The sequence below is a fragment of the Ranitomeya imitator genome, chromosome 4 (assembly GCF_032444005.1).
Source record: "Ranitomeya imitator isolate aRanImi1 chromosome 4, aRanImi1.pri, whole genome shotgun sequence".
Taxonomy (NCBI): Eukaryota; Metazoa; Chordata; class Amphibia; order Anura; family Dendrobatidae; genus Ranitomeya; species Ranitomeya imitator.
In genome coordinates this window covers 515,279,088-515,305,122 of record NC_091285.1, presented here as the reverse complement: position 1 = coordinate 515,305,122, position 26,035 = coordinate 515,279,088, and the positions used below count along the sequence as shown (strand labels likewise).

Genomic DNA, 26,035 nt, shown 5'->3' with positions numbered 1-26,035 from the left:
TTTAATAAATCCGCTGAAGACATGATTTGGTGGCAAGTACTAACATATATATTTCACAGGTTCTCATCCTGTACTTTTTTTGTTGAGGGGCTGATGGACAGATCTGGTCACTTGCTTCTCCATCAACTTTCATTTTTGGAAAAAGATGAGCTCTGCAGTCTATATAAGAAAGGCTGCACCAATTTATAAAAACTTTTTGCAGAGTCATAAGTATATGTAACCATAGTTCACTGTTTAAAGTGATCCAAAGGGTAGATGAAAGATTCTATAGCCTTCTATTAGAATAATATTTGTGCTAACGTAAGGTGAAAAATAGAAATATTAGTGTATGTGTTCATGTCTTTAGATAACTCCACATAGTTTCATTTAGGTGAAGTAAGAAGTAAACAGAATCTCAGGTGTGTTTTCATCCCAATTCTTTAGCAACCATGGGATTGGAGAAATGTTACAAGTCATTATTGGAACATTCTTCTCTATGTAAAAACAGACAGCAATTCAAGTTCAGGATTTATGAGAATTTGCTTTACAATACTTACTGTAGCATGCACTTACACGACACGTTCTGACAAGAGCTGGGGTGGGAAGTCCATGACACAGTGACCCATTAACAATGACTACTTTCCCTTTAGATGTTATCTTCTGACATAGTAGTGTCCTTCTCTGCACTCCAACACCACATCTTGAAGAGCACTACATCCACAAACATAAAGCCATAAGTTTAACATTCACTTCATGAACAAAGCTTGAAGTCCGCTAAAAGAGGATCTTTCATCATTTTTTTCATGTTGAACTGGACACATGATGTAATAATGGCTGCAGAGCAGAATAAAACATTTTTCGTTAAATTTGTCCTCTCCGCTGAGGAGATATAAGCAATAAAAGTATTTGGCACCTAATGAGTTAACATCCACTTGAATTTAACAAAAAAAACATTAAATAGTGTTCACTGGAGGCATATGTCATGGCTTGGTTTGGGGATTCAATTCAGTGACCTGTAGAAGCTATTGCCTTTTCTTCCCAGTCCAAATGCTAATGGTTTCTATTGTCTTTGATTTCCCTACTTGGTTTGCTCCTCTCCAGGTGTTTCTTATTTTCCTGTTTTGTTTTACCCTATCACATTCTGGGTGTGATTTTATATGTTCATCCTTCATTGCACTTCCTTGCTGGCTATACTCCTCTGTGGATTTTTGCTGAGTACCAGCCCCTCAGTAACGAGAATTTCCCCGCTAGACAAACACCATTTGTAGTCCTGCTGAGTGTCTGTGTACCTTCCCAGTACCTTTTCCTTTGACCACACTTACGGTTCTGGGAGGATAATCTTGCTTCATTTATTTCTGGCTTTCCTTAGTTTTCCCTCTCTCCTCTTTATGAACATGCTTTAAGTTGTCTCACCCTGGGTCTTAGTGTCCACCTGAAAAATTTCCACTTTCCTTATAACAAGGTGTAGCAGTCTCCCCTATGACTATTCAGAAGGTACCAGAAACCTCTCAATGGCCTTTTAGGATGTCAAGTCCAAGGTGGTGTTTTTAGTGGTGCTGCTAGGGATTGTCCGGTCACCTGTGTGTGAGTGTGTCACTTTCATAACAGCATGCAATTCTTCCGCCTGAATGATACTGACCATTCATAAGCAGGCAGCAACACTGAAAGGAAAGAACACACCCCACAGTAGTTTACAGCAGATTTCTCAGTGTGTAAGATTTAATGATACAGCTCTTATCTTGTGGTCCAATCTCCTGCATGAATCAGTGTGGAGCATTGCTGAGTTTAGCTTTGGTACATTACAAACCCTTCTTTCAGTTATTTTGATTGCTGAGTGTGTCAGCAATCACACTTATATCTGTTGAGAGTTAGCGACTTCTAATAGCTCTGCATGGAGAGCAGGCTGTCTTACTTCTCACACAGGGTTAAAACATAACAGACAAGATACTGAGTGTGTAAGTAATTACATAATCACACGTACATCTGTTTTGATCAATCAACTTGTAATCATTCTGTTGTGAGATCAGGGCTGTCAATGCACTTCAGACAACAGTAGCCTGCCTGTTCTGGACTACTCCTTTGTGAGAAGTAATGATACCATGATCTAATCTCACTGCAGAGTGAATGCAAGTTGATTACAATAGATATAAGTGTAAAACTGACACTGAGCTCATATCTCTGGATAGGCAGTGTGGGCAGTACTACAGAGCTGACAGTGCTATTGCAGCACCCCAGGGTCCTGGTCGTTGCAGTAATGTCATTCTTCCACCAGGGGGAGTGATGTTATGTCTGAAGGCAATAAAGGAGATCACTTTACCAGGTATCACAAACCATTCAACACACTTCACACTCCAGTCCACCAAGGGGAGCTATGCTCCTATTTAGTAGGGCACTCTTCACAATTAGGTAAAACCGGTAGCCGGAACACCGAGGAAGTAATCGTCTCCAAGCCTTGCTCCAGAGACCGGCAGGACAGCTAATTCCATATTATCTGCCCGACCTACACCCAGGAGGCAACTTGTGGGGGCTGGGGTGTGCTAGAGTCCCTGTAAAAAGCCTCAGGCCATCAGTCATACGGGTTGTTCCTATCCATCTGGGGGACAGAGAGAAAGACATAACATCTACAACAGTTGTGAGGTCCTTATGAGAAGCTCAGCAGTAAGGTACTACAACATCCAGGCACTAGAGAAAGGCTACTATTTTCCACTTGGATAAGGGGACTCTGGATTTGCCTTCAGACTGGCCGGACTCTGCCTGCCCAGTGATCTGGTGCTCTGGACTGTGGACGCTGAACCTTCAGTAAAAAGGTAAAGAAACTGCAACCTTGTGTCCTCGTTCTTCACTGCGCCAGAAATCGCAGGTTAACAGCAGCTCAGATTACAGGCCAGGTCAATGCCACATAGATTTCTAGCAGTAGACACATCTCTACAACAACTGTTAAGAGTTTGTGCAGCAGGCCTTCATGGTAAAATAGCTGCTAGGAAACCACTGCTAAGGACAGGCAACAAGCATAAGAGACATGTTTGGGCTAAAGAACACAAGGAATGGACATTAGACCAGTGGAAATCTTTGCTTTGGTCTGATGAGTCCAAATTTGAGATCTTTGGTTCCAACCACCGTGTCTTTGTGCGATGCAGAAAAGGTGAACGGATGGACTCTACATGCCTGGTTCCCACCGTGAAGCATGGAGGAGGAGGTGTGATGGTGTGGGGGTGCTTTGCTCGTGACACTGTTGGGGATTTATTCAACATTGAAGGCATACTTAACCAGCATGGCTACCATAGCATCTTGCAGCGGCATGCTATTCCATCCGGTTTGCGTTTACTTGGACCATCATTTATTTTTCAACAGGACAATGACCCCAAACACACCTCCAGGCTGTGTAAGGGCTATTTGATTAAGAAGGATAGTGATGGGGTGCTACGCCAGATGACCTGGCCTCCACAGTCACCAGACCTGAACCCAATCAAGATGGTTTAGGGGGAGCTGGACCTCAGAGTGAAGACAAAAGGGTCAACAAGTGCTAAGCATCTCTGGGAACTCCTTCAAGATTGTTGGAAGACCATTCCCGGTGACTACCTCTTGAAGCTCATCAAGAGAATACCAAGAGTATGCAAAAGCAGTCATCAACTTTTGGTCTGAACTGTGTATATATATAGGTATGTATATATATATATATCTATATCTATATATATATATATATATATATATATATATATATAGATATAGATATATATATATATATAAAAATATATATTTACAGTGGGGCAAAAAAGTATTTAGTCAGTCAGCAATAGTGCAAGTTCCACCACTTAAAAAGATGAGAGGCGTCTGTAATTTACATCATAGGTAGACCTCAACTATGGGAGACAAACTGAGAAAAAAAAATCCAGAAAATCACATTGTCTGTTTTTTTATAATTTTTTTTGCATATTATGGTGGAAAATAAGTATTTGGTCAGAAACAAACAATTAAGTTTTTTGGCTCTCACAGACCTGTAACTTCTTCTTTAAGAGTCTCCTCTTTCCTCCACTCATTACCTGTAGTAATGGCACCTGTTTAAACTTGTTATCAGTATAAAAAAGACACCTGTGCACACCCTCAAACAGTCTGACTCCAAACTCCACTATGGTGAAGACCAAAGAGCTGTCAAAGGACACCAGAAACAAAATTGTAGCCCTGCACCAGGCTGGGAAGACTGAATCTGCAATAGCCAACCAGCTTGGAGTGAAGAAATCAACAGTGGGAGCAATAATTAGAAAATGGAAGACATACAAGACCACTGATAATCTCCCTCGATCTGGGGCTCCACGCAAAATCCCACCCCGTGGGGTCAGAATGATCACAAGAACGGTGAGCAAAAATCCCAGAACCACGCGGGGGGACCTAGTGAATGAACTGCAGAGAGCTGGGACCAATGTAACAAGGCCTACCATAAGTAACACACTACGCCACCATGGACTCAGATCCTGCAGTGCCAGACGTGTCCCACTGCTTAAGCCAGTACATGTCCGGGCCCGTCTGAAGTTTGCTAGAGAGCATTTGGATGATCCAGAGGAGTTTTGGGAGAATGTCCTATGGTCTGATGAAACCAAACTGGAACTGTTTGGTAGAAACACAACTTGTCGTGTTTGGAGGAAAAAGAATACTGAGTTGCATCCATCAAACACCATACCTACTGTAAAGCATGGTGGTGGAAACATCATGCTTTGGGGCTGTTTCTCTGCAAAGGGGCCAGGACGACTGATCCGGGTACATGAAAGAATGAATGGGGCCATGTATCGTGAGATTTTGAGTGCAAACCTCCTTCCATCAGCAAGGGCATTGAAGATGAAACGTGGATGGGTCTTTCAACATGACAATGATCCAAAGCACACCGCCAGGGCAACGAAGGAGTGGCTTCGTAAGAAGCATTTCAAGGTCCTGGAGTGGCCTAGCCAGTCTCCAGATCTCAACCCTATAGAAAACCTTTGGAGGGAATTGAAAGTCCGTGTTGCCAAGCGAAAAGCCAAAAACATCACTGCTCTAGAGGAGATCTGCATGGGGGAATGGGCCAACATACCAACAACAGTGTGTGGCAACCTTGTGAAGACTTACAGAAAACGTTTGACCTCTGTCATTGCCAACAAAGGATATATTACAAAGTATTGAGATGAAATTTTGTTTCTGACCAAATACTTATTTTCCACCATAATATGCAAATAAAATGTTAAAAAAACAGACAATGTGATTTTCTGGATTTTTTTTTCTCAGTTTGTCTCCCATAGTTGAGGTCTACCTATGATGTAAATTACAGACGCCTCTGATCTTTTTAAGTGGTGGAACTTGCACTATTGCTGACTGACTAAATACTTTTTTGCCCCACTGTATATATATATATATATATAGAAAGGAGAAAGGATTTGTTTTATCCGACACTTTGCCGCGCCACAGGGTATTAAAGTCCTCTTGTTTACATCTGCTTGTGCTGTCTCCCTTTTTGTTTACTATATATATATATATATATATATATATATATATATATATAAAGACACAGTGGCTTGCGAAAGTATTTGGCCCCCTGGAGCTTTTCAACCTTTTCCCACATATCATGCTTCAAGCATAATTTATCATCATTAGGCATTTAGGACAACATTGGATCATTCAGAGATCCACAATGAACTTCTGGAGTGAGTTTGCTGCACTGAAAGTAAATGGGTCGAATAATATTGCACGCGCCACTTTTCAGTTTTTGAATTTCCACAAAAATAACCGATACATTTTGTTCAACTTCACAATTGTGTTCCACTTGTTGATTCTTCACCAAAAATTTACATTTGGTATCTTTATGTTTAAAGCATGATATGTGGGAAAAGGTTGAAAAGTGCCAGGGGGCAAAATACTTTCGTAAGGCACTGTACATATAATCGCCAGTCGGGATTTCCGTCCGCTGTCCCCAAATCCCATAAGGCAAGGCACCCACAGAAGTCAGTGAAGCCAGGAGCATGGCCCTGCCCTTCACTGTACAGACGAGGCTGCTGGTTGCTAGGAGACAGCGGAGGCCTCTGCCGCCTATAGTGGAGACTGCTTACACCCGCGGAGACTGCCACCCCCAGCTTACATATATATTTATAATCGCCAGTTGGGACTTCCGGATGCTATCCCCGAATCCCATAAGGCACTGCACAAGTGACATACACAACTGCGTGTTCTACCCGCGCATGCGCGATAACAACGTGGCTGTTACTGCGCCTGCGTGAGTAATAGCGGAGATGTTAATTTCCCCGCAGTCCCGATGCGATAGCATCGAGCCTATTTCTAGTTTTTAATAATCATTTCCCTTGTCAAGGAGGTGTATCCCTACACAACCTGACAGTGTCTCACTGACTGGATAATGTCAGACACAGAGGGACACACTCATAACTGGTAATGCACAGTTCTTAATCTATTCATAAACTCAAGGAAAGTAACAAGTTAACATAGCAACACAGAGATCTAAGAAAAGATGTTCCAGAATAGTTATTATATGGAGAATACAAATATTTAGCAAAAAAAAATCACGTCAGGAAAGTTGATAGGTCTCCTGTCCATGAAAGATGTCAGCATTTTCATGCTGCCCAAAATACAGACTCCCTCATAACGCAGCGCACGTTTTTTTTCTGAAGTGCTGCAGCTTCTCAGAATAAACATAGCTTTAAAATGAGCCTTTTTGCAGGTAATAGCTCGGTATTATTATCAGATTGGTCGTGGCGCTATGTTGAATTCTAATTTATCTGTAAGGACTACACCTGCTATATGAACTACGGTTTGAGTATCACCTTGACAAAGGACTTTGCGAGCTGGACATTGAAAGGTGTGACACTGAAAAACATGTAAACCATCTGAACTTCATGCTATTTATCATGGCACTACCTCATGCCAGACTGACCTTAGACCATTCGCCTGTTCTTAACTGTAGGGGACAATCCAATCTCCCACAATGTTTCTGACTTGCAGGCTTTTGCATCTGGCAGAGCTCCTCTGAAAGCTTCATAAAGCTGCCATCTGCCAACAAGTGTTTGCAACTCACTTTGCGGTTTTGGACACCTCCTCCACACGTCCGAGAGCACTGAGAACACAAGCACAGCATTGTTCAGGCCATCAGAATCACTTCAGGCACAGGGTTCGGCATGGCGCAAGTCAACTGGACAGCACAGAGAACAAGATCTTTGCACACAGCACTGTCACATGCTCAGACACTTTTTCGGAATTGCGTGGTATGGTAGCCAAATTCATCTTGTTATCTAATAACCGTGTGCTGTCATGAGTCAGTATAGGTGAACAACAGTGCTTCAACAGTAATGTTTATTAACTTGACGCAAAATAAAAAACCTTTTAGGCAAGTGAGGAAAAATGCTGCAGAGTAAGAATGCCTCAAAAATATGATTCATATAATCATGAATGGTACAATATGAGAGACATTCTTGCCCGGCATTGGCCCATTCTGGGTACGGAGCCATCCCTGGGTCCCGCCCTGGGCGACTACCCCTCTATGACAGCAAGGAGGTCCCCCAACCTGAAAAATATGCTTGTCCGGAGTCACTACGTTCCTCCCGTAAGTAACCCTTTTGGCACTAGAGGCCCAACATTGGGCAGTTTCCAGTGTGGTCACTGTGTGGCTTGTGCCAACATTGTACGGACAGCCTCCTTCACGTCGTCTGATGGCAATAGGACATTTTCCATTAGACACCACATATCGTGCAGCACCACGAATGTTATATACGTACTATGCTACGGTGGCTGCTCTTTGATTTATGTGGGTTTAACGTCAAGGGAGCTCAGTATACGCACTAGGGAGCACGTGCGTGACATCCGGGCAGCTAAGGGCGCAGTCGATGCCTCTGATCTAAAGACGATACCCCGTCACTTTAAATTGTACCATAACTGTGACGCGGGGTCATTGCGGATCAGGGGCATCGACTGTGTTCACTTGGGTGCACGAGAGGGAAATTACAAAAAGATGCTGGCACAGCGTGAAGCGAGCTGGATTGTCAGGTTGAATACGGTTGCACCAAACATCCTGAACGAGTCGCTTAGTTTTGCCTCATTCCTTTAATAAATCTATTTTGGATTAGTATTATTTTACTATATGGCCTGTATCTCGGATAGCCCATTTTCCTGTATCCCTCCTCTGTCTTTTGGACAGAATAGTATATCATAACTTTCCCCCATCCAAGGTGAACTGGTTACCATTGGCCGGCTCCTGGTTTTATTGTTTTTAGGTAAATGTGTTATTATTTTTTCACTTTGATGTCCTAATTTGGGTTTTTTCTTCACAATTGTATTTTTGTCTATTGCTGTTTTGCCGAGATGTCCCTTCCTCTCTCTTCCGCCTTGTGGAGGATCTGGCGTTAGGTCCATAAGAAGCGACTGAATATCGGTTCTATGGTCATCATGGAAGATGTGGCATCTATTAATTATATATATAAGATTATCACCTTTCTTTGAATGTTACATATTATGGACTGTTCTAATCATTATTCTGGCTGCAGGTTACTTATTCATGTTTGTGTATTGTGGTGATTTGCCCCTTTAGATTTATGTAACTCTGCAGTCATGCGTCCAGACTCCTCCCCATTGGCCCTCTTTCTATAGGGATTTGGTATTCTTACGCCCTTACTCCATTGGTGGCAATGCGCATGCGTGGGCTCGGTCTGCCGGCTCCTGCTCCCGGGCGGCGTCCTTATCGCCTCCCACGTGTGACCGGGGGTTTTCCCCGCTCGCACACTGTGACGCAGGATGCCGCTTTCTGGTGTAGGACCTGCGGCCTGATCTGCGCATGCGCCGAGCATGCCGCCCGTTATTGGCTGTTTCCTAGCATGTGACACATCACACGTCCTAGGTCCGGTCCTTTTTAAGGTCCTTCTCGGCAACCTCTATCATCCCCTTGATAAAGCGGTAATATGGACTAAGCGAAACGTACGTCGGGGGTCGTTTTATCCCGGTTCCGGTCTGGTGTGCGGTGCAGCCCATCTTGTTTGCGGTAAGCCCCAACTTCCTACTACTAGTGACGGTTTGTCACTTTATTATACTTACTACTAGGGTGGCTTCCTGCAACGTGGTGTATTTTCAGTCTGTTGTATCAGACTGGGATTTTTTGTGCTCCCGCACGCTGGGTGGACACTGGTTTCCCGTTTTTCCATCCTTCCTTGCACTTTGTATTGTGTATTTCGTTTACATACTATCATCTTATATGTGCCTTATTGTATGTATATTTATACCCTATATTTGTAATAAATTTATATACCCATGATACTCCTAGTTCTCCTGTTTATATTGCTAATATGGAGTGGGTTGCCTTCTGTGTAGGCTTTGGGGCTTTTTTCTACTATTTAGTGTAAAACTGCCCTTTGTTTTTTGCCTAAATATGTGCTCTGGAGTTGTTATAAGAGTAAGAATGCTTTAAAAAATGGTTAAATCTTTATTTTCATAAATTAACAAAATACAAAGTGAATGAACAAAAGGGAAATTTAAAACCAATCAATATTTGGTGTGTCTATTATCTGCCTTCAAAACAACATTGCCCATTTCTTAGTGTCGTCAATGCTGCGAAATATATAGTCAGATACTTCTCCGTCATGCAGTGCCATCAGGGATGTGTCTGATTGGCTCCAAATTTATTCTAGAGCAGGACACCACACCCAAAAATGCAACCAATGTAATTAACCTCTTCGTGACCCCAGCTTTTTTCGGTTTTGCGTTTTTGTTTTTCACTCCCCTCCTTCCCAGAGCCATAACTTTTTTATTTCTCCGTCAATATGGCCATGTGAGGGCTTATTTTTTGCGAGACAAGTTGTACTTTTTGATGACACCATTGGTTTTACCATATCATGTACTAGAAAACAGGAAAAAATTTCAAGTGAAATTGCAAAAAAAGTGCAATCCCACACTTATTTTTTGTTCGGCTTTTTTGCTAGGTTCACTAAATGCTAAAATTGACCTGTCATTTTGATTCTCCAGGTCATTACGAGTTCATAGACACCAAACATGTCTAGATTGTTTTTTATCTAAGTTATCTAAGTGGTAAAAAAATTCCAAATTTTGCGTAAAAATAAAAAAATAAAAAATTGCGCAATTTTTCGATACCCGTAGCGTCTTCATTTTTCGTAATCTGGGGTTGTGAGAGGGCTTATTTTTTGCATGCCGAGCTGTCATTTTTAATGACACCATTTTGGTGCAGATATGTTCTTTTGATCACCCGTTATTGCATTTTAATGCAATGTCGTGGCGACCAAGAACATAATTCTGGTGTTTTGAAAATTTTTCTCGTTATGCCGTTTAGTGATCAGGTTAATCCTTTTTTATTGATAGATCGGGGGATTCTGAACACGGCGATACCAAATATAGTAGGTTTAATTTTATTTTTATTGTTTTATATTGAATGGGGCGAAAGGGGGGTAATTTAAACTTTTTTTAAAAAATTTTTTAAAACATTTTTTTTAACTTTTGCCATGCTTCAATAGTCTCCATGGGAGGATAGAAGCTGGTACAACTCAATCGGCTCTGCTACATAGGAGCGAAGCTCAGATCGCTCCTATGTAGCAGAATTACAGGCTTGCTATGAGCACCGACCACAGGGTGGCGCTCACAGCAATCCGGCATCAACAACCATAGAGGTCTCAAGGAGACCTTTGATTGTTATGCCGATGCATTGCTGACCCCCAATCACGTGACGGGTCGACGATGTGCTCATTTCCGGCCAGGTGGCCGGAAGCCCTAGTTAATTGCCACTATCAGCATTTGACAACGGCATTTAACTAGTTAACAGCGGCGGGTGGATGGCGATTCCACCCGTCGCTATTGTGGGCATATGTCAGCTGTACAAAACAGCTGACATGTCTCGGCTTTGATGCGGGCTCACTGCTGGAGCCTGCATCAAAGCAGGGGATTTGATCTCGGACGTACTATTCTGTCTGAGGTCAGAAAGGGGTTAAGAACTATCTTCAGGGTAAAAGAAGAACAAGGAGTCCTGGAAGTGATTATATGGTCCCAACAGAGCCCTGATCTCAACATCATTGGGCCTGTCTGGGATTACATGAAGAGACAGAAAGATTTGTACAAACTTCCATACACAGAAGATCAGTGGTTAGTTTTCCAAGATGTTTGGAACAATCTCCCTGCTAAGTTCCTTCAAAAACAGTGTGGAAGTGTACTTGAAGAATTGATGCTGCTCTGAAGGCAATTGGTGGTCACATCAAATATTGATATGAATTTCTCTTTAGATCATTCATACACTTTGCATTTTATTAATTGATAAAAAAAAAAACTATGAACACTTCTATTTTTGAAAGCATTCTTACTTTGCAGCATTTTTTGCTCACCTGCCTACAACATTTCCACCATGCAGTATATATCCTCTCCTCAAAATTGTAATTGCCAAATCAAGAAAGAAAAGTCAATGAATTATTAAAATCAAAGGCTTAATAAACATGTGAATGATATGCAAATAATTTAAAAAAACTGGAGAAAAAAATGGCAAAACATCTTGATTTATTAATAGTGATGAGCGAATATACTCGTTACTCGAGATTTCCCGAGCATGCTTGGGTGTCCTCAGAGTATTTTTAGTGCTCGGAGATTTAGTTTTCTTCGCCGCAGCTGAATGACTTACAGCTACTAGCCAGCTTGATTACATGTGGGGATTCCCTAGCAACCAGGCAACCCCCACATGTACTTATGCTGGCTAACAGATGTAAATCATTCCGCTGAGGCGATGAAAACTAAATCTCCGAGCACTAAAAATACTCGGAGGACACCCAAGCATGCTTGGGAAATCTCGAGTAACGAGTATATTCGCTCATCACTATTTATTAAATATAAAATATGAATGCCTCATTGCACAAACAATGGCACATATATAAAGCAGACAAACCTTCAGCAGTAACTCACCAATTAGAATAATTACAGCAAAAGTGTGCAATTGGGGATATTAAAATATAACTTTTAATATCAAACTTTCAAAAGAGCCACAGTGACTATGAAGCCAGGGTCACACGAGCTTATAACACGGCCGAGTGCTACGCAATAAATTATCGCATAGCACTGGGCCCTGGGTTATACTAAGAGACAGCTCACATCTGTGATTATTTTATCTTGCCAATTTGGCATGAGAAAACAATTGCAGCATGCTGTGGTTGCAAGCAAGGCTTAGCTCACACGCTCCCATAAAAGCCTATGGTGGCGAGTGAAACATTGGACTGCACTCGGATGTCATTCCAGTGCAGCCCAATATATGCCAAGACAGGCAATGGAGGAGGCATGGAAATTACTTTCTCCATCTCGTCCAATATATGGCTCCTGTTGCATTTCTTTTCCATGTGGTGCCATTTCTGACATCACTAAATAGGAAGGGGTTTTCTTTGGTAAGTAAAATACCCTTTTATATTCAACGGTTTTCAATTGTTTTCTGGACACCTGTTTAATGAATAAGCCTTCTTGTTCATTTGAATTTTTTAGTCTGAACTTTAGTGTTCATTGGGGTGTGCTTATTTATACAACATGACCTTGAATTAATTTAACTTTTTTGGGCGTGAAAAATAACAAATCTTGTTTGAAATCAATGGCCCACATTTATAGGAGTATTTTGTAGTATGGTATCTCACACAAAATAGTGATTCTGAAATTAAACGTAAGATTTTCTGACAAATCTGTTGGGGGTGTCCTCATTTATGCCGAGCACTGTATGCATCTACCATTGCCTAGTACTGCAAAATGACAATGTAGGTTTTCATGCTATATCAGCTCCTATTGACCTATTGAAAAGGTATGTTATCACCTTCCTAATAGAATAAAAAAGATATGCTAGTGTTTACAGATAAATGTATGGAAAACCTTTTTTTTTAACAACTATGCAATAGAATCTATACACATCCAGACTGCTCCTTAGCCATGAATGAGAATTCTGTTTTATCTGGACATCAATATCCACACCCTAACAATTCATTTTCTGAAAAAATCAGCAACAATCATTCAATTTCAGAAATGTGAACAATGAATCACAATTGGCAAGTTTATGCATTACCTGTTGCCAGTCTTCTGCGTGCCAAGCTGGGGGGCAGTCAATCTGATTACACGGCTGCAGTGATGATGGCTTTTTACCTTCACATTCTTGCTGAGAATTATTGCTAGAGTCAATCAGACCAGAACAGTGAACATCTCTTGTCTGTATCCCAACCCCGCACGTAGCCGAGCATCGACTCCAGGATCCTATATGCCACCTGTTTAATAAAGTCACAAATACATAAATGACGTTCAGTGGTCCTCAAATATAGTTCACATCTATAATATGCCTCTGCCTTGTGCCAGTCATTACACTCCATGGCTCAGCACCACCCTACATCTCCTCTCTGGTCTCAGTCTACCACCCTTCCTGTGCCCTCCGCTCTGCTAATGACCTGAGGTTAGCATCCTCAATAATCAGAACCTCCCACTCCCGTCTCCAAGACTTTACACGTGCTGCGCCGATTCTTTGGAATGCACTACCTAGGTTAATGCGATTAATCCCCAATTCCCACAGTTTTAAGCGTGTGCTAAAAACGCATTTGTTCAGACTGGCCTACCACCTCAACACATTAACCTAACTATCCCTGTGTGGCCCATTCAAAATTTTTACCATAAACCAGGTTCCTTGCATCATGTTCTCATACACTTTATGCAGTTAATAGCCCTCTGTGTCTGTACTGCTACATACTTAGGCAGTTAACAGGTTCATGCAGCTTTATATGAACACCCGAGCCTTACACTATGGCTGGTCCGAATAACTAAAGCAATTGTTACCATCCACCTCTCGTGTCTCCCCTTTTCCTCATAGTTTGTAAGCTTGCGAGCAGGGCCCTCACTCCTCTATTTTGATCTGTGTTTATTGTTATGCTGTAATGTCTATTGTCTGTACAAGTCCCCTCTAAAATGTAAAGTGCTGTGGAATATGTCAGCGCTATAGAAATAAAATTATTATTATTATTATTATTATATTGTTATTTTTTATTGTTAATTTCCAACATTAAAGATGACTCCGTTTTGAGAAAATGAGTCGCTGTCAGTCACCTGTGCAGACATTACTTCAGCTGTACATCTTATGATAGCCAGTTAATGGATAGCACTTGTCATACTGTCTTACTGTAGAAGCTTTTTTCCTACTACTGTACATCCAACTTACTCATGTCTAGACAGATTAGCACAGAATTGAGAGATTTACTGTCCCTTTAAAAGAAAGACTGGAACAGTTTATGTATAGATCAATAGATGGCACGGATAAGAATTGCCTACAGGACTATTGTAGTAAATGTATTGTGCAAGATATGTCTTTTGCTAAATTCTTCATTGTAATAAATGTTGATGTTTTTAATTTTCCGTCTTATCACACTACATACATGCCAGCACCACACCATGGCTCTCGGAGAGTGAGCACTGCCTGTATTGAAATCCAGCTTGTCTGCACAGACATTGCAGAATCCAAACAAGTGCACAAACACGGGGTGGAATGGTGTTCTAAGTCCATGACCATGACAAGGGCACCCTGAGAAAGGACTGGCACCATCACGCTCGGCACTCTGACGCCATTGCACATCTCAGGGACAGTTGTGTGAGTGCAAAGGTCCATTAATCAGAGTCCTTTAGTGGTGCTACAGGGGCTGATGCTCAATCATCACACAAAAAGTCCTTCTAAGGTCAAATCTTTTTTTCTTATTCTATGAGATCCATTCTGCAGTTAGCCTAAGGACAACTGCTGTAACAAAGAAAGTGGCAGAATACGGCCTTTAGGCAGGGCGTAGGGCTTTGCAGTCCATTGCTAAATATATAGCATCTGCAGGAGACAGCATTTTTTGGGGGTGTTGATGAAAACTGACTATATTGTAATCCATACAGTTTAGCGAGCTTTGTGTAAAATTACGGTGGTTTAACATTTTTAAAAACCACTTGTCCTGCTAAAGTTCACACATTTTTTTGTTCCAAAGATTGACTCTTGTCATTCATACAGTTTAACATGCTTTGTGTAAAATTACGGTGATTTGAAATTTTTAAAAACCGCTTGGCCTGCTATAGGTGACCACAGTTTTTTGTAATTAAATTTTTTTAGTTTCAATTAATCAAAGAAACTTGGTTTCCAGAGACCTACAATTAGAAAATGTGTAAGGCCTCTTTCACACTTCAGTTGTTTGGCGTCAGTCACTACCGACATAGTAACGGATTGACGGATCCGTCACAATTGTTGAGAAAACGGTTCTAACGGATCCGCTTTTTTGACGGATCCATTACTTGGGGTTGTCTGGGAAAAGTATCTACCGTATATACTCGAGTAGAAGCCGACCCGAGTATAAGCCGACGCCCCTAATTTTGCCACAAAAAACTGGGAAAACGTATTGACTCGAGTATAAGCCTAGGGTGGAAATGCAGCATTTACCGGTGAATTTCAATAATAAAAATAGATCATTATTTCCCCATAGCTGTGCCATATAGTGCTCTGCACCGTTCATTATTTCCCCATAGCTGTGCCATGTAGTGCTCTGCCCCGTTCATTATTTCCCCATAGCTGTGCCATATAGTGCCCTGCACTGTTCATTATTGCCCCATATAGTGCTCTGCACCGTTCATTATTTCCCCATAGCTGTGCCATATAGTGCTCTGCGCCGTTCATTATTGCCCTATAGCTCTGCCCCATATAGTGCTCTGCGCCGTTCATTATTGCCCTATAGCTGTGCCCCATATAGTGCTCTGCACCGTTCATTTTTTCCCCATAGCTGTGCCATATAGTGCTCTGCACCGTTCATTATTGCCCTATAGCTGTGCCCCATATAGTGCTCTGCACCGTTCATTATTGCCCCATAGCTGTGCCCCATATAGTGCTCTGCACCGTTCATTATTGCCCTATAGCTGTGCCCCATATAGTGCTCTGCACCGTTCATTATTGCCCCATAGATGTGCCCCATATAGTGCTCTGCGCCGTTCATTATTGCCCTATAGCTCTGCCCCATATAGTGCTCTGCACCGTTCATTATTTCCCCATAGCTGTGCCCCATATAGTGCTCTGCACCATTCATTATTTCCCCATAGCTGTGCCCCATATAGTGCTCTGCGCCGTTCATTATTGCCCTATAGGTGTGCCCCATATAGTGCTCTGCACCGCTCATATTTCCCCATAGAAAGCTCTGCCATTGTTTCTGCTGCTGCAGTAAAAAAAAACAACAAACACATACTCACCTCTCTTGCTTGCAGCTCCCGGCGTCCGGTCTCGGCGTCTCGTCCCGGCGTCTCTGCACTGACTGATCAGGCAGAGGGCGCCGCGCACACTATATGCGTCATCGCGCCCTCTGACCTGAACAGTCAGAGCGCAGAGACGCCGGGAAGATGGAGCGGCGCCGGGAAGATGGAGTGGCACCCGGCGGCTGGAACGTGGACAGGTGACTATGCGATACTTACCTGATCCCGGCGTCCGGCTCCTTCCCCCGGACAGCTGTCTTCGGTGCCGCAGCTTCTTCCTCTATCAGCGGTCACCGTTACCGCTGATTAGAGAAATGAATAGGCGGCTCCACCCCTATGGGAGGTGGAGCCGCCTATTCATTTCTCTAATGAGCGGTCCCACGTGACCGCTGATAGAGGAAGAACTGCAGCACCGAAGACCGTGGGACTGCAGGGGGAGCGCGAGGATCGCTGGAAGCAGGTAAGTATGCCTCAGCGCCCTCACCCCCTCACCCGCCGACCCTGCCACCCACCTTGACTCGAGTATAAGCCGAGAGGGGCACTTTCAGCCCAAAAATTTGGGCTGAAAATCTCGGCTTATACTCGAGTATATACGGTACTTTTTGGAGCATGCGCAATTGAAAAAACGGATTGGGGCGACGGATCTGCCGAAAAAGCGGTTGTGGTGGATCCATCGCCCATAGGCGGCCATTCTATGGAATGGCAGACGCGACGGATCCGTCGCGATCCGCCATTTCGGCGTTGACAAAAAACGTTTCAATGTCCATCTATTTTCAGAAAACATCCGCCAAATTTCGACGGATCCGTCGCATGGCGGATGGAACGGACGACCATCCGTCACAATCCGTCGCTAATGCAAGTCTATGGGAAAATAAGGTATCCGTCAAAAAAAATTGACGGATCCGTTATTTGAGGAAAATGGCGGTTTTAGACTGACGCCAAACAACTGAAGTGTGAAAGAGGCCTAAGGCGTGCGGTAAGGGACAAGAAAGTGGAAGTGCTGATGATGGTGCACGCAGATGACGAGGACGTGGGGCAGGTATGACTATGCCAGTTGCTGGAACACAAGCAACACACCCATCCATTACACATAACTTCCTGTTCTTCTTTGCATGGAGGCGCGGGAACCCATTTCTGATGCCACACCAGTTCAAACAGGTGGTCAGTTGGATAGCAAATATTGCTTCCAGCATGCTTGCCAGCACCACACAATCTTCCACACGGTCCAGTCTCACCACCCAAAAATTTGGATCACTTAATACTAACCCTGTTCCTCCTTTGTCCCACCATGTCGAGTCCCAGGTGGGACTTTGTGTGCAGAGCATTTATGAGTGTAGAAGTACCACAACTACACTTGCTTAATTTTTTTATGAGGCCGTCCTGTTGGTGCCTTCAAGGGTGTATGGATGACCCTCCTTAGATTTTTTTCTGGCTTTGCACTGTGTGCAGAGCCTTTATGAGTGAAGAAGTACCACAACTACACTTTCTTAATATTTAAATGACCCTCTCTAGTTGGGGCCTTCCAGGGTGTATGAATGACGCTGTTTATAATTTGTGGCAGGCTGTTCAGAAATTTTATGCGTGTAGGGGTACCACAACTACACTTTGTTTACAATATTTGAATGAGGCACTCCGGTTGGTGTAATTTTTGTCAGGCTTTGAACTTTATGCAGAGCTTTTATGAGTCTAGGAGTACCACTACATGACAATTTGAAGAGAATGTGTATGACGTCCTCCTTTATGTTTAATACAGGGTATATCTGAGTCTGTCTTTCATCACATTTTGGCAGTTATTGCTTCTTTCATAAATTACACTGAAATTTCCAATTTTATAATAAACATTTCAATTTTGGATTACTTAAATTATTATTTTTTTAAATTATTTTTACATTTTGCTTTATATACAAGTCATTATACAGGAAAGAATGTTTCTTAACATTTTTTCTATTGTAAACTCAAATTCCTCTGTGAGTTTGAATGTTTTATTGTCAGTCCTTAAAGTTGAATAAAAGTGTGACACTAATGTTCTCCGCAGTGATCTTGGAGTCAGAGATGATTCCACGGGTCTTCCCCATGCTGTTCTCATTCCATTCTGCACTTTTTCCATCCATTTCAACATTTCCATTGCCCCCAGACCTCCTTGTAGGGTCTGCCAGAAAAATGCTCGGAGTTCCCTTTGACTCCCATTATATTCATTACACGAAACGAACATCCGAGCATTAGGAATTGCTAGATTAGCATAACAAGCACCTGAGCATTTTAGTTCTCACTCATCCCTAAGTTTTTGGGTTTAAAACTGCGTGTTTAGTTTTTATTACACAAATAATAATCCTTATTTGCTGAAAATGTAATATCAATCCTACTACCTAATGTGACCATTTCAACTATTGGAAATTTCAATTAACCTGTCAACAAAGTAAAGGACAACTTCACGCAGGCAACATCTGAATCCTGATTGTTGACAGACATTATCAGACACCAATGAACAAAAGCAGCAGAAGAGAAATAAGAAACCCTCAATACTCTGATAAGAGAACATTTGCAATCTAAATGACATCTCAGTTTTCACTTTAAACTTCGTCACTTAGGCTGGTTTCACATTTGCGTTTTTTGCCGCTGCGTTTGTAACGCATAAAAACGCATGCGTTCGATTTTCCTATATTTAACATTAAAAATGCATGCTTTTTTTTGTACGCGTTTTGCCGCGTTTCACGACGCATACGTCATTTCGATGCTTGCGTCTTGGTGCGGAAATGCAACATGTAGTAATTTCTAGAGGCTTTTTTTTTTTTGCCGCAAAAAAACACATGCGTTCGATTGCGTAAAAAAAAACGTATTGCTGTCTATGTAAACGCATGCGTTTTTAACACATGCTTTTGGTTGCGTTTTTGAACGCATGCGTTTCCATAGAGAAAAACAAGTCTAGACACTGGTAAGCCACCCCCCACCATCAAGGTGATAAAGGGATCCAAACCCTAACCCTAGCTCTAACCCTAAGCCACCATCAAGATGAAAAAGGGATCCAAACCCTAACCCTAACCCAACCCCAAAGGGATAAAAACCCTAACCCTAACCCCAAAGGGATCCAAACCCTACCCTAACCCCAAAGGGATCCAAACCCTAACCCTAACCCTAGCCCTAACCCTAACCCCAAAGGGATCCAAACCCTAACCCTAACCCTAGCCCTAACCCTAACCCCAAAGGAATACAAACCCTTACCCTAACCCTAGCCCTAACCCTAATGGGAAAATGGAAATAAAAACATTTTTTTAATTTTTTAATTTTACCCTAACTAAGGAGTTGATGAAGGGGCTTTGATTTCTATTTATAAGGGGTTTTCTAGTGGATTTTTATGATTGGCAGCTGTCACTCACTGAAAGACGCTTTTTATTCCAAAAAATATTTTTTTGCGTTACCACATTTTGAGAGCTACAATTTTTCCATATTTTGGTCCACAGAGTCATGTGAGGTCTTGTTTTTTGCGGGACATTTTTATTGGTAACATTTTCGGGCATGTGACATTTTTGATTGCTTTTTATTCCGATTTTTGTGAAGCAGAATGAACAAAAACCAGCTTGTGAAATTTCTCATCATGCGTACCAAAAGCGCAAACGCAGGAAAAAACGCATGTAAACGCGTACAAACGCGGCGTTTTTTTAACCGCATGCGAAAACGCATGCGTCTAGAAAACGTAGCGTTTGTACGCGTTTACATGCATTTTTTTCACCACTTGCGGATGAGTTTAAAACGCTGCGGATTTAAACGCAAATGTGAAACCAGCCTTACATCACAGACTATTAATATTGTGTTTTATGGGCTTCACAAGTTATGATAACCTCTTTAAAGGTAATCTGTCAACTAAATTGAGAGCAGCATGATGTGGAGATAGATATCCTGATTTCAGCAATGTGTCACTTACCGGGCTGATTGCTGTAGTTTTGATTAAATCAATGTTTTATCAGCAGGAGATCATCATTAGAGGACAAGTAATCTTGCTGCCAAGTACTCCACCCCTGCCTTTACCACTGATAGGCAGTTTCTGCCTATGCACGGTGTAAACAGAAAACTGCCAATCAGTGGTGTGGGCGGGGTTATACACAGCTCAGCATTTGGAGAACTGGTAGATTTGCAGCAGATAAAACTGATTTTATAAAAAAAATACAATATTCAGCCCAGTAAGTGATATATCACTAGAATCAGGGTCTTAGATGTGGTAGCAAGAACCTGATGACATATTCCCTTTAAAGGGAACCTGTCACTTGAATTTGGCGGGACCGGTTTTCGGTCATATGGGCGGAGTTTTCGGGTGTTTGATTCACCCTTTCCTTACCCGCTGGCTACATGCTAGCCGCAATATTGGATTGAAGTTCATTCTCTGTCTTCTGTAGTACACGCCTGCGCAAGGCAATCTTGCCTTGCGCATGCGCAGTATGCTTTGCCAAACTGCGGGCAAAGACGAAAAGCATTAGTTCGCATGCGCCGGCGCACTATGTCCTGGAAGTATTTCGCTTCAAGTTTGCTGAAAATTCTTCAGAATTCTTACAGAAGTTAAAGGAGAGAGCTGTGCAAGTGTTTGCTTCAGGATGGGGATTTGGGGTCCCCCTTTGGCGGGATCCTATAGCTATGCTAAATATCTTTAAGTTGGGAATACCCAAACAACTATACACATGCCAGTTGACAGACATCTCTCTGCATTGGGGAAACTTGTACAGACAAATAGGGAATTGTTCTTAAGCCTGGAGAAGTTTAAGTTTATGTTTATTTCTTAACTAAGAGCGTTTTAACATCTCAACTCTGTTTTACTAATTTAGCTATTAGATAGGCTGAGTATAAATGTACCGGTATATCTTTATCCTTTTATATCTTTTATTTAATGTGTCCTTTCATACATGGCAAATTCTGTCTCTGATGTCTCCTTTTAAGTCCCAAGACCACACGTAAGCCTCAGAAAATGTCCATACAAATGTCCATAAATTCGTAAATGGAAGAAGATGAAAAACATTAAGGACATTTTTCCACTTGGAATGAGCTATTGGATATTATATGGAATAATATAGTATATCATGGAAATTCTGTAATTCTTATTTTAATAAGATAAACTAAAGCGTGCAAAATGTGAATCAGATCCATGAAATGCAAAATAAACTAAATTAATACAGTTAAATTCCTTTAGTCTGAAACATGATGTATGCCTGGCGTCATTGAGTAGTTCCAAAGTTCTGATTTCAATCTGGAAACATCTAATAACAAATAATTATAAAGATCTTGAGGCAGAGATCTAGCCTTTGAAGAATTGGGAAGGAATGGTATTCCAAAACTTTTTAAAGCATACCTACAGTTATGCAGGAGTTTCTAAATCACTTTCATTAGTAATTTTGCTCTAAATAGCAGCACGGGCTACTCATATTCCATGAAGTCTCTTGGTTTCAGCTCCAGCATTGTACAATCAAATTACATTTTACAGCATTGGAGACAGAAACCTAAGAGACACTGCAGTCCTTGGACAGTGTTGCTTTTGAGAGTAAAATTGTTAGGTAAAATGATTTTGAAAAATGTTGTTTTGCAAGGTCCTTCACCATAATCGTATCTCTGTATAAATGGAGGAACATTTTAAATAATAATCTTTATATAGCGCTAACATATTACGCAGTGTTTTACACATTATCATCAATGTCCCCGATGGGGCTCACAATCTAGAATCCCTATCAGTATGTCTTTGGAATGTGGGAGGAAACCGGAGTGCCCGGAGGAAACCCAAGCAAACACGGAAAGAACATACAAACTCTTTGCAGATGTTGTCCTGGGTGGGATTAGAACCCAGGACTCTAGCGCTGAAAGGCTGCAGTGCTAACCACTGCGCCACCGTGCTGCCCATTTCAAAGGTTATGGAAGGACACATTTTTCCCCTAAATGCATGACTTTGTGGCTAAAAATCATTTTGCTAGAGTGTTTCATGTAAAACTTTGACTGTTTGACATCTACAGAATTTAGGATTTAGAAACTTATGCACTTACACTTATGCACACTAAATTAGAATATCATCAAAAAGTTAATTTACTTCAGTTCTTCAATACTAAAAGTGAAACTCATACAGTGGGGGAAAAAGTATTTAGTCAGCCACCAATTGTGCAAGTTCTTCCACTTAAAAAGATGAGAGAGGCCTGTAATTGACATCATAGATAGTCCACAACTATGAGAGTCAAAATGAGAAAACAAATCCAGAAAATCATTTTGTCTAATTTGGCAAGATTTATTTTGCAAATTATGGTGGAAAATAAATATTTGGTCACCTAAAAGTCATGCAAGATTTCTGTCTCACAGACCTGTAACTTCTTTAGTCTGAAACATGATGTATGCCTGGTGTCATTGAGTAGTTACAAACTTCTGATTTCAATCTGGAAACATCTAATAACATCTTTTTAAGTGGGAGAACTTGCACAATTGGTAGCTGACTAAATATTTTTTTTCCCCACTGTATAATCTAAAGAGTCATTACAAACAGAGTGATCTATTTCAAGTGTTTATTTCTGTTAATGTTGATGGTTTTGGCTTACAGCCAATGAAAACCCAAAAGTCATTATCTAAGTAAATTAGAATAATTAACAAGAAAAACACCTGCAAAGGCTTCCTAAGCATTTAAAAAGGTCCTTTAGTCTGTTTCAGTAGGTTCCACAATCATGGGGAAGACTGCTGACTTGGCAGATGTCCAGAAAGCTGTCATTGACACTCCACAAGGAGGGTGAGTCACAAAAGGTCATTGCTAAAGAAACTGGCTGCTCAGAGTGCTGTATAAAAGCATATTGATTGAAAATTGAGTGGAATGAAAAAGTGTGGTAGAAAAAGGTGCACAAGCAACCGGGATAGCCACAGCCTTGAAAGGCTTGTTAAGAAAAGGCCATTCAAAAATTTGGGGGAGATTCACAAGGAGTGGACTGCTGCTGGAGTCATTGATTCCTGAGCCACCACACATGGACATATCCAGGACATGGGCTACAAGTGTCGCATTCCTTGTGTCAAACCACTCATGACCAACAGAGAACGCCAGAAGTGTCTTACCTGGCCCAGGGAGAAAAAGAAATGGACTGTTGCTCAGTGGTCCAATGTGTTGTTTTCAGATGAAAGAAAATTTTGCATTTCATTTGGAAATCAAGGTCCCAGAGTCTGGAGGAAGAGTGGAGAGAGAGGCACACAATCCAAGCTGCTTGAGGTCTAGTGTGAAACTTCCACAATTAGTGATCATTTGGGGAGCCATGTTTGCTACTGGTGTAGGTCCACTGTGTTTTATCAAGACCAAAGTCAGCACAGCCATCTACCAGGAAATTGTAGAGCACTTCATGCTTCCCTCTGCCAACAGGCCTTTTAGAGATGGAAATATTTTTCTCCATCAGGATTTGGCACCTGTCTACACTGCCAAAAGTGCCAATACCTGGTTGTGCTTGATTGGCCATCTAACTCGCATGACCTTAACCCCATAGAGAATCTGTGGGGTATTGTCATTGGTGGGCAGTGCAAGCCTTTTTATAGGGTCTCTATCACGACCCAGGCTCTTCATGTACTGCTGCACCTTCAGGTGTGGGTGCGGGCAAATTACATAAAGTCCTTTGCCCTCCAGTTCTGCTGTGCGACCTAGAGTTCAACACAACCTCGGGCTCCCGGTGCCTGGTTCCTGCGCTTTGGCTCAGAGGGTGCCTGGTCACAGTTCCCCTCTAAGCCCTTTCCTGCTCCTGTGCTTTGCTCTTCAGATGCTCACTACATTCCAACCCTTCAGGTTATCTTCCTTTCCTGGAGCTGCAGCTCACACGTTGCTGCACTGCCCCACTCTCTGCTCTTTCATCCTCTCTCTTCCACTGTCTCTGAACAACTGACTAACTCCTCCTCCAGACCAGAATACATATATCTGGGGGAAGCTCTCCTCAATCCGGGTTCAGAGCTCCCCCTTCTGGCCTGGATTCAGAACATGTAGCATGTAGGTGCTTTACCTGATAAAGGGAATCCTCCTTGCCTCTAAGCATGACATCACCCTCCCCAAACGGAAGGCAACATCACCGTAACAAGCGGTTACCTGGAGTGTTACAGTAGTGCCGGAGATTGCCGAGTACTGCGCTTGACTGGTATTTGGCACTCCTATTAGAATTAATATAGTGGCAGTGTGCATGATCTTTCCTGTCGAGCTGTTCAGAGTCACAGTTCTTGGGATCGCTGGGGGTCATAGTGGTCAAAACTCAGAAATTGAAAACCATGGATAGGTGATAAGGTTCAAACACGAGAATACCCCTTTGAACTCATTCTGCAGTCTGCTAAATAGTATGATACATACACAATGGCTGTGGAAGCCAAACAGTCCAAAATGTTTTAGGAAACCATAGAAAAAATACCGTTTAGTCAAGAAAAAAAAGTATATTCTCTTCAGTAAACGGCCATATTCTTTAAAAGGATTTTCTGGTTGAAGGTTAATATAGCTTAATCCTATTATACAATTTTCTAATACGCATTATCTTTCAGTTTACATTTTTAGATATATTTTCCTTTTTAATATGCTATTATAGGTTTAATGAATAACAATATGATTATCAATGCAATCTAATAACCTGTCCAGGCTCCTCTGTTCCTGTTCAATTCTGTAACTCACTGTTTATTGTGTTTTGCTCTGATGATGATGTCAATGACTGTGTATGATTTCGATCATTTACTCAGTTTTCTTTCAGATCATTTACGACACTTATAAAAAAACCTGCAAGCAGTCCTACGACACTAGGAGGAAGCCTTTCTGTCTCCCGCACCTTTCCGGGGCCTCTGGATTTGCCTTAGTAAACTTTCCAATGAACCTGTGCATCTTTCTGCTAAATGAATCTCTGCATGTCTAGCTTCTGTAATTGTATTACCATCTGTTTAAGATTACCTTTTATAAAATATCTCAGCATATTTCAACCCTCGCTTCCGTCCCTATGTTACATTGAAACAATCAAGGTCCATGTTTTACTACATTGTAAATAGCAGTGAATGATCCTTTGTGGCTGCACAGTATTCTGTAATAATATAACTAAAAGTGAAATAAATTATACACATGGTATGAAATGCATAGAAAATGTAAGAAAACGATAACTGAATTGGACCTTTAGTCTAAATACATGTCCTGTTGAATTTCCACTTTAATGCATAGTTTCTCCTGACTCCATTTATTGTGATGGCATGTTATTTTACAAAGTTTCAAGAGAGACTGGGAGGCATTTACTATACTTACATACTTGCTATACTTTACTGTACATGCTTTCCATAATTGATATGTTATATTTAAACAAAACTTATTTCTATGAAATACGCTCATGCTTACCTAATGACATTATTAGCTGAAGCAAACTAGCAAAGTGAATGCTTTTTACCATCACATTGTAGAAAAGATGATTTGTTCTATGTTAAACAACATATTTATACTATGTAGGATCAATCGCATGTACATCAATTTTACCGCCTACTACAAATGACTCATATTATAAATTCATATTCAATATTCCAAACATTTCTATCTGATGAGTGGAGTAGCTATGGCTGAACCTGGACTGGGCAATACAAAACAGCAACAAAAAAATACAGCTGTTCAGTGTCAAATCATTAGTCATAATTAGCCAGTAGGGATCGAATCGTTTTGATGTTAATTTTATGAAACTCGCAGAGACGGAAAATTTGAATAATTTGTCATTTGATTCACATGAATCACTAAAAATATGCCCATCACCATTTTCCACACTGCAGAAGATTGCATCAGTCACTGAAAGCCCACATGATCTCAGGTGAGACGGCACAGGCGTCTCCATAGCTTTACAGCTACTGTAACTCATGCACC

The 26,035-nt window shown here is 41.6% G+C and overlaps 1 protein-coding gene across 1 annotated transcript in view; it reads right to left on the bottom strand.

Annotated features, from left to right (window-relative positions):
* ADAMTSL3 (ADAMTS like 3) overlaps window positions 1-26,035 on the bottom strand; it is an 810,189-nt gene that overhangs the window by 161,717 nt on the left and 622,437 nt on the right. Inside the window, exons 18-20 of the mRNA XM_069766101.1 lie at window positions 13,019-13,214; window positions 6,887-7,066; window positions 537-690 (exon numbers count right to left, since the gene is read on the bottom strand). Of these exons, the coding sequence (XP_069622202.1) occupies window positions 537-690; window positions 6,887-7,066; window positions 13,019-13,214 (530 nt within the window). The remainder of the gene's footprint in view (window positions 1-536; window positions 691-6,886; window positions 7,067-13,018; window positions 13,215-26,035) is intronic.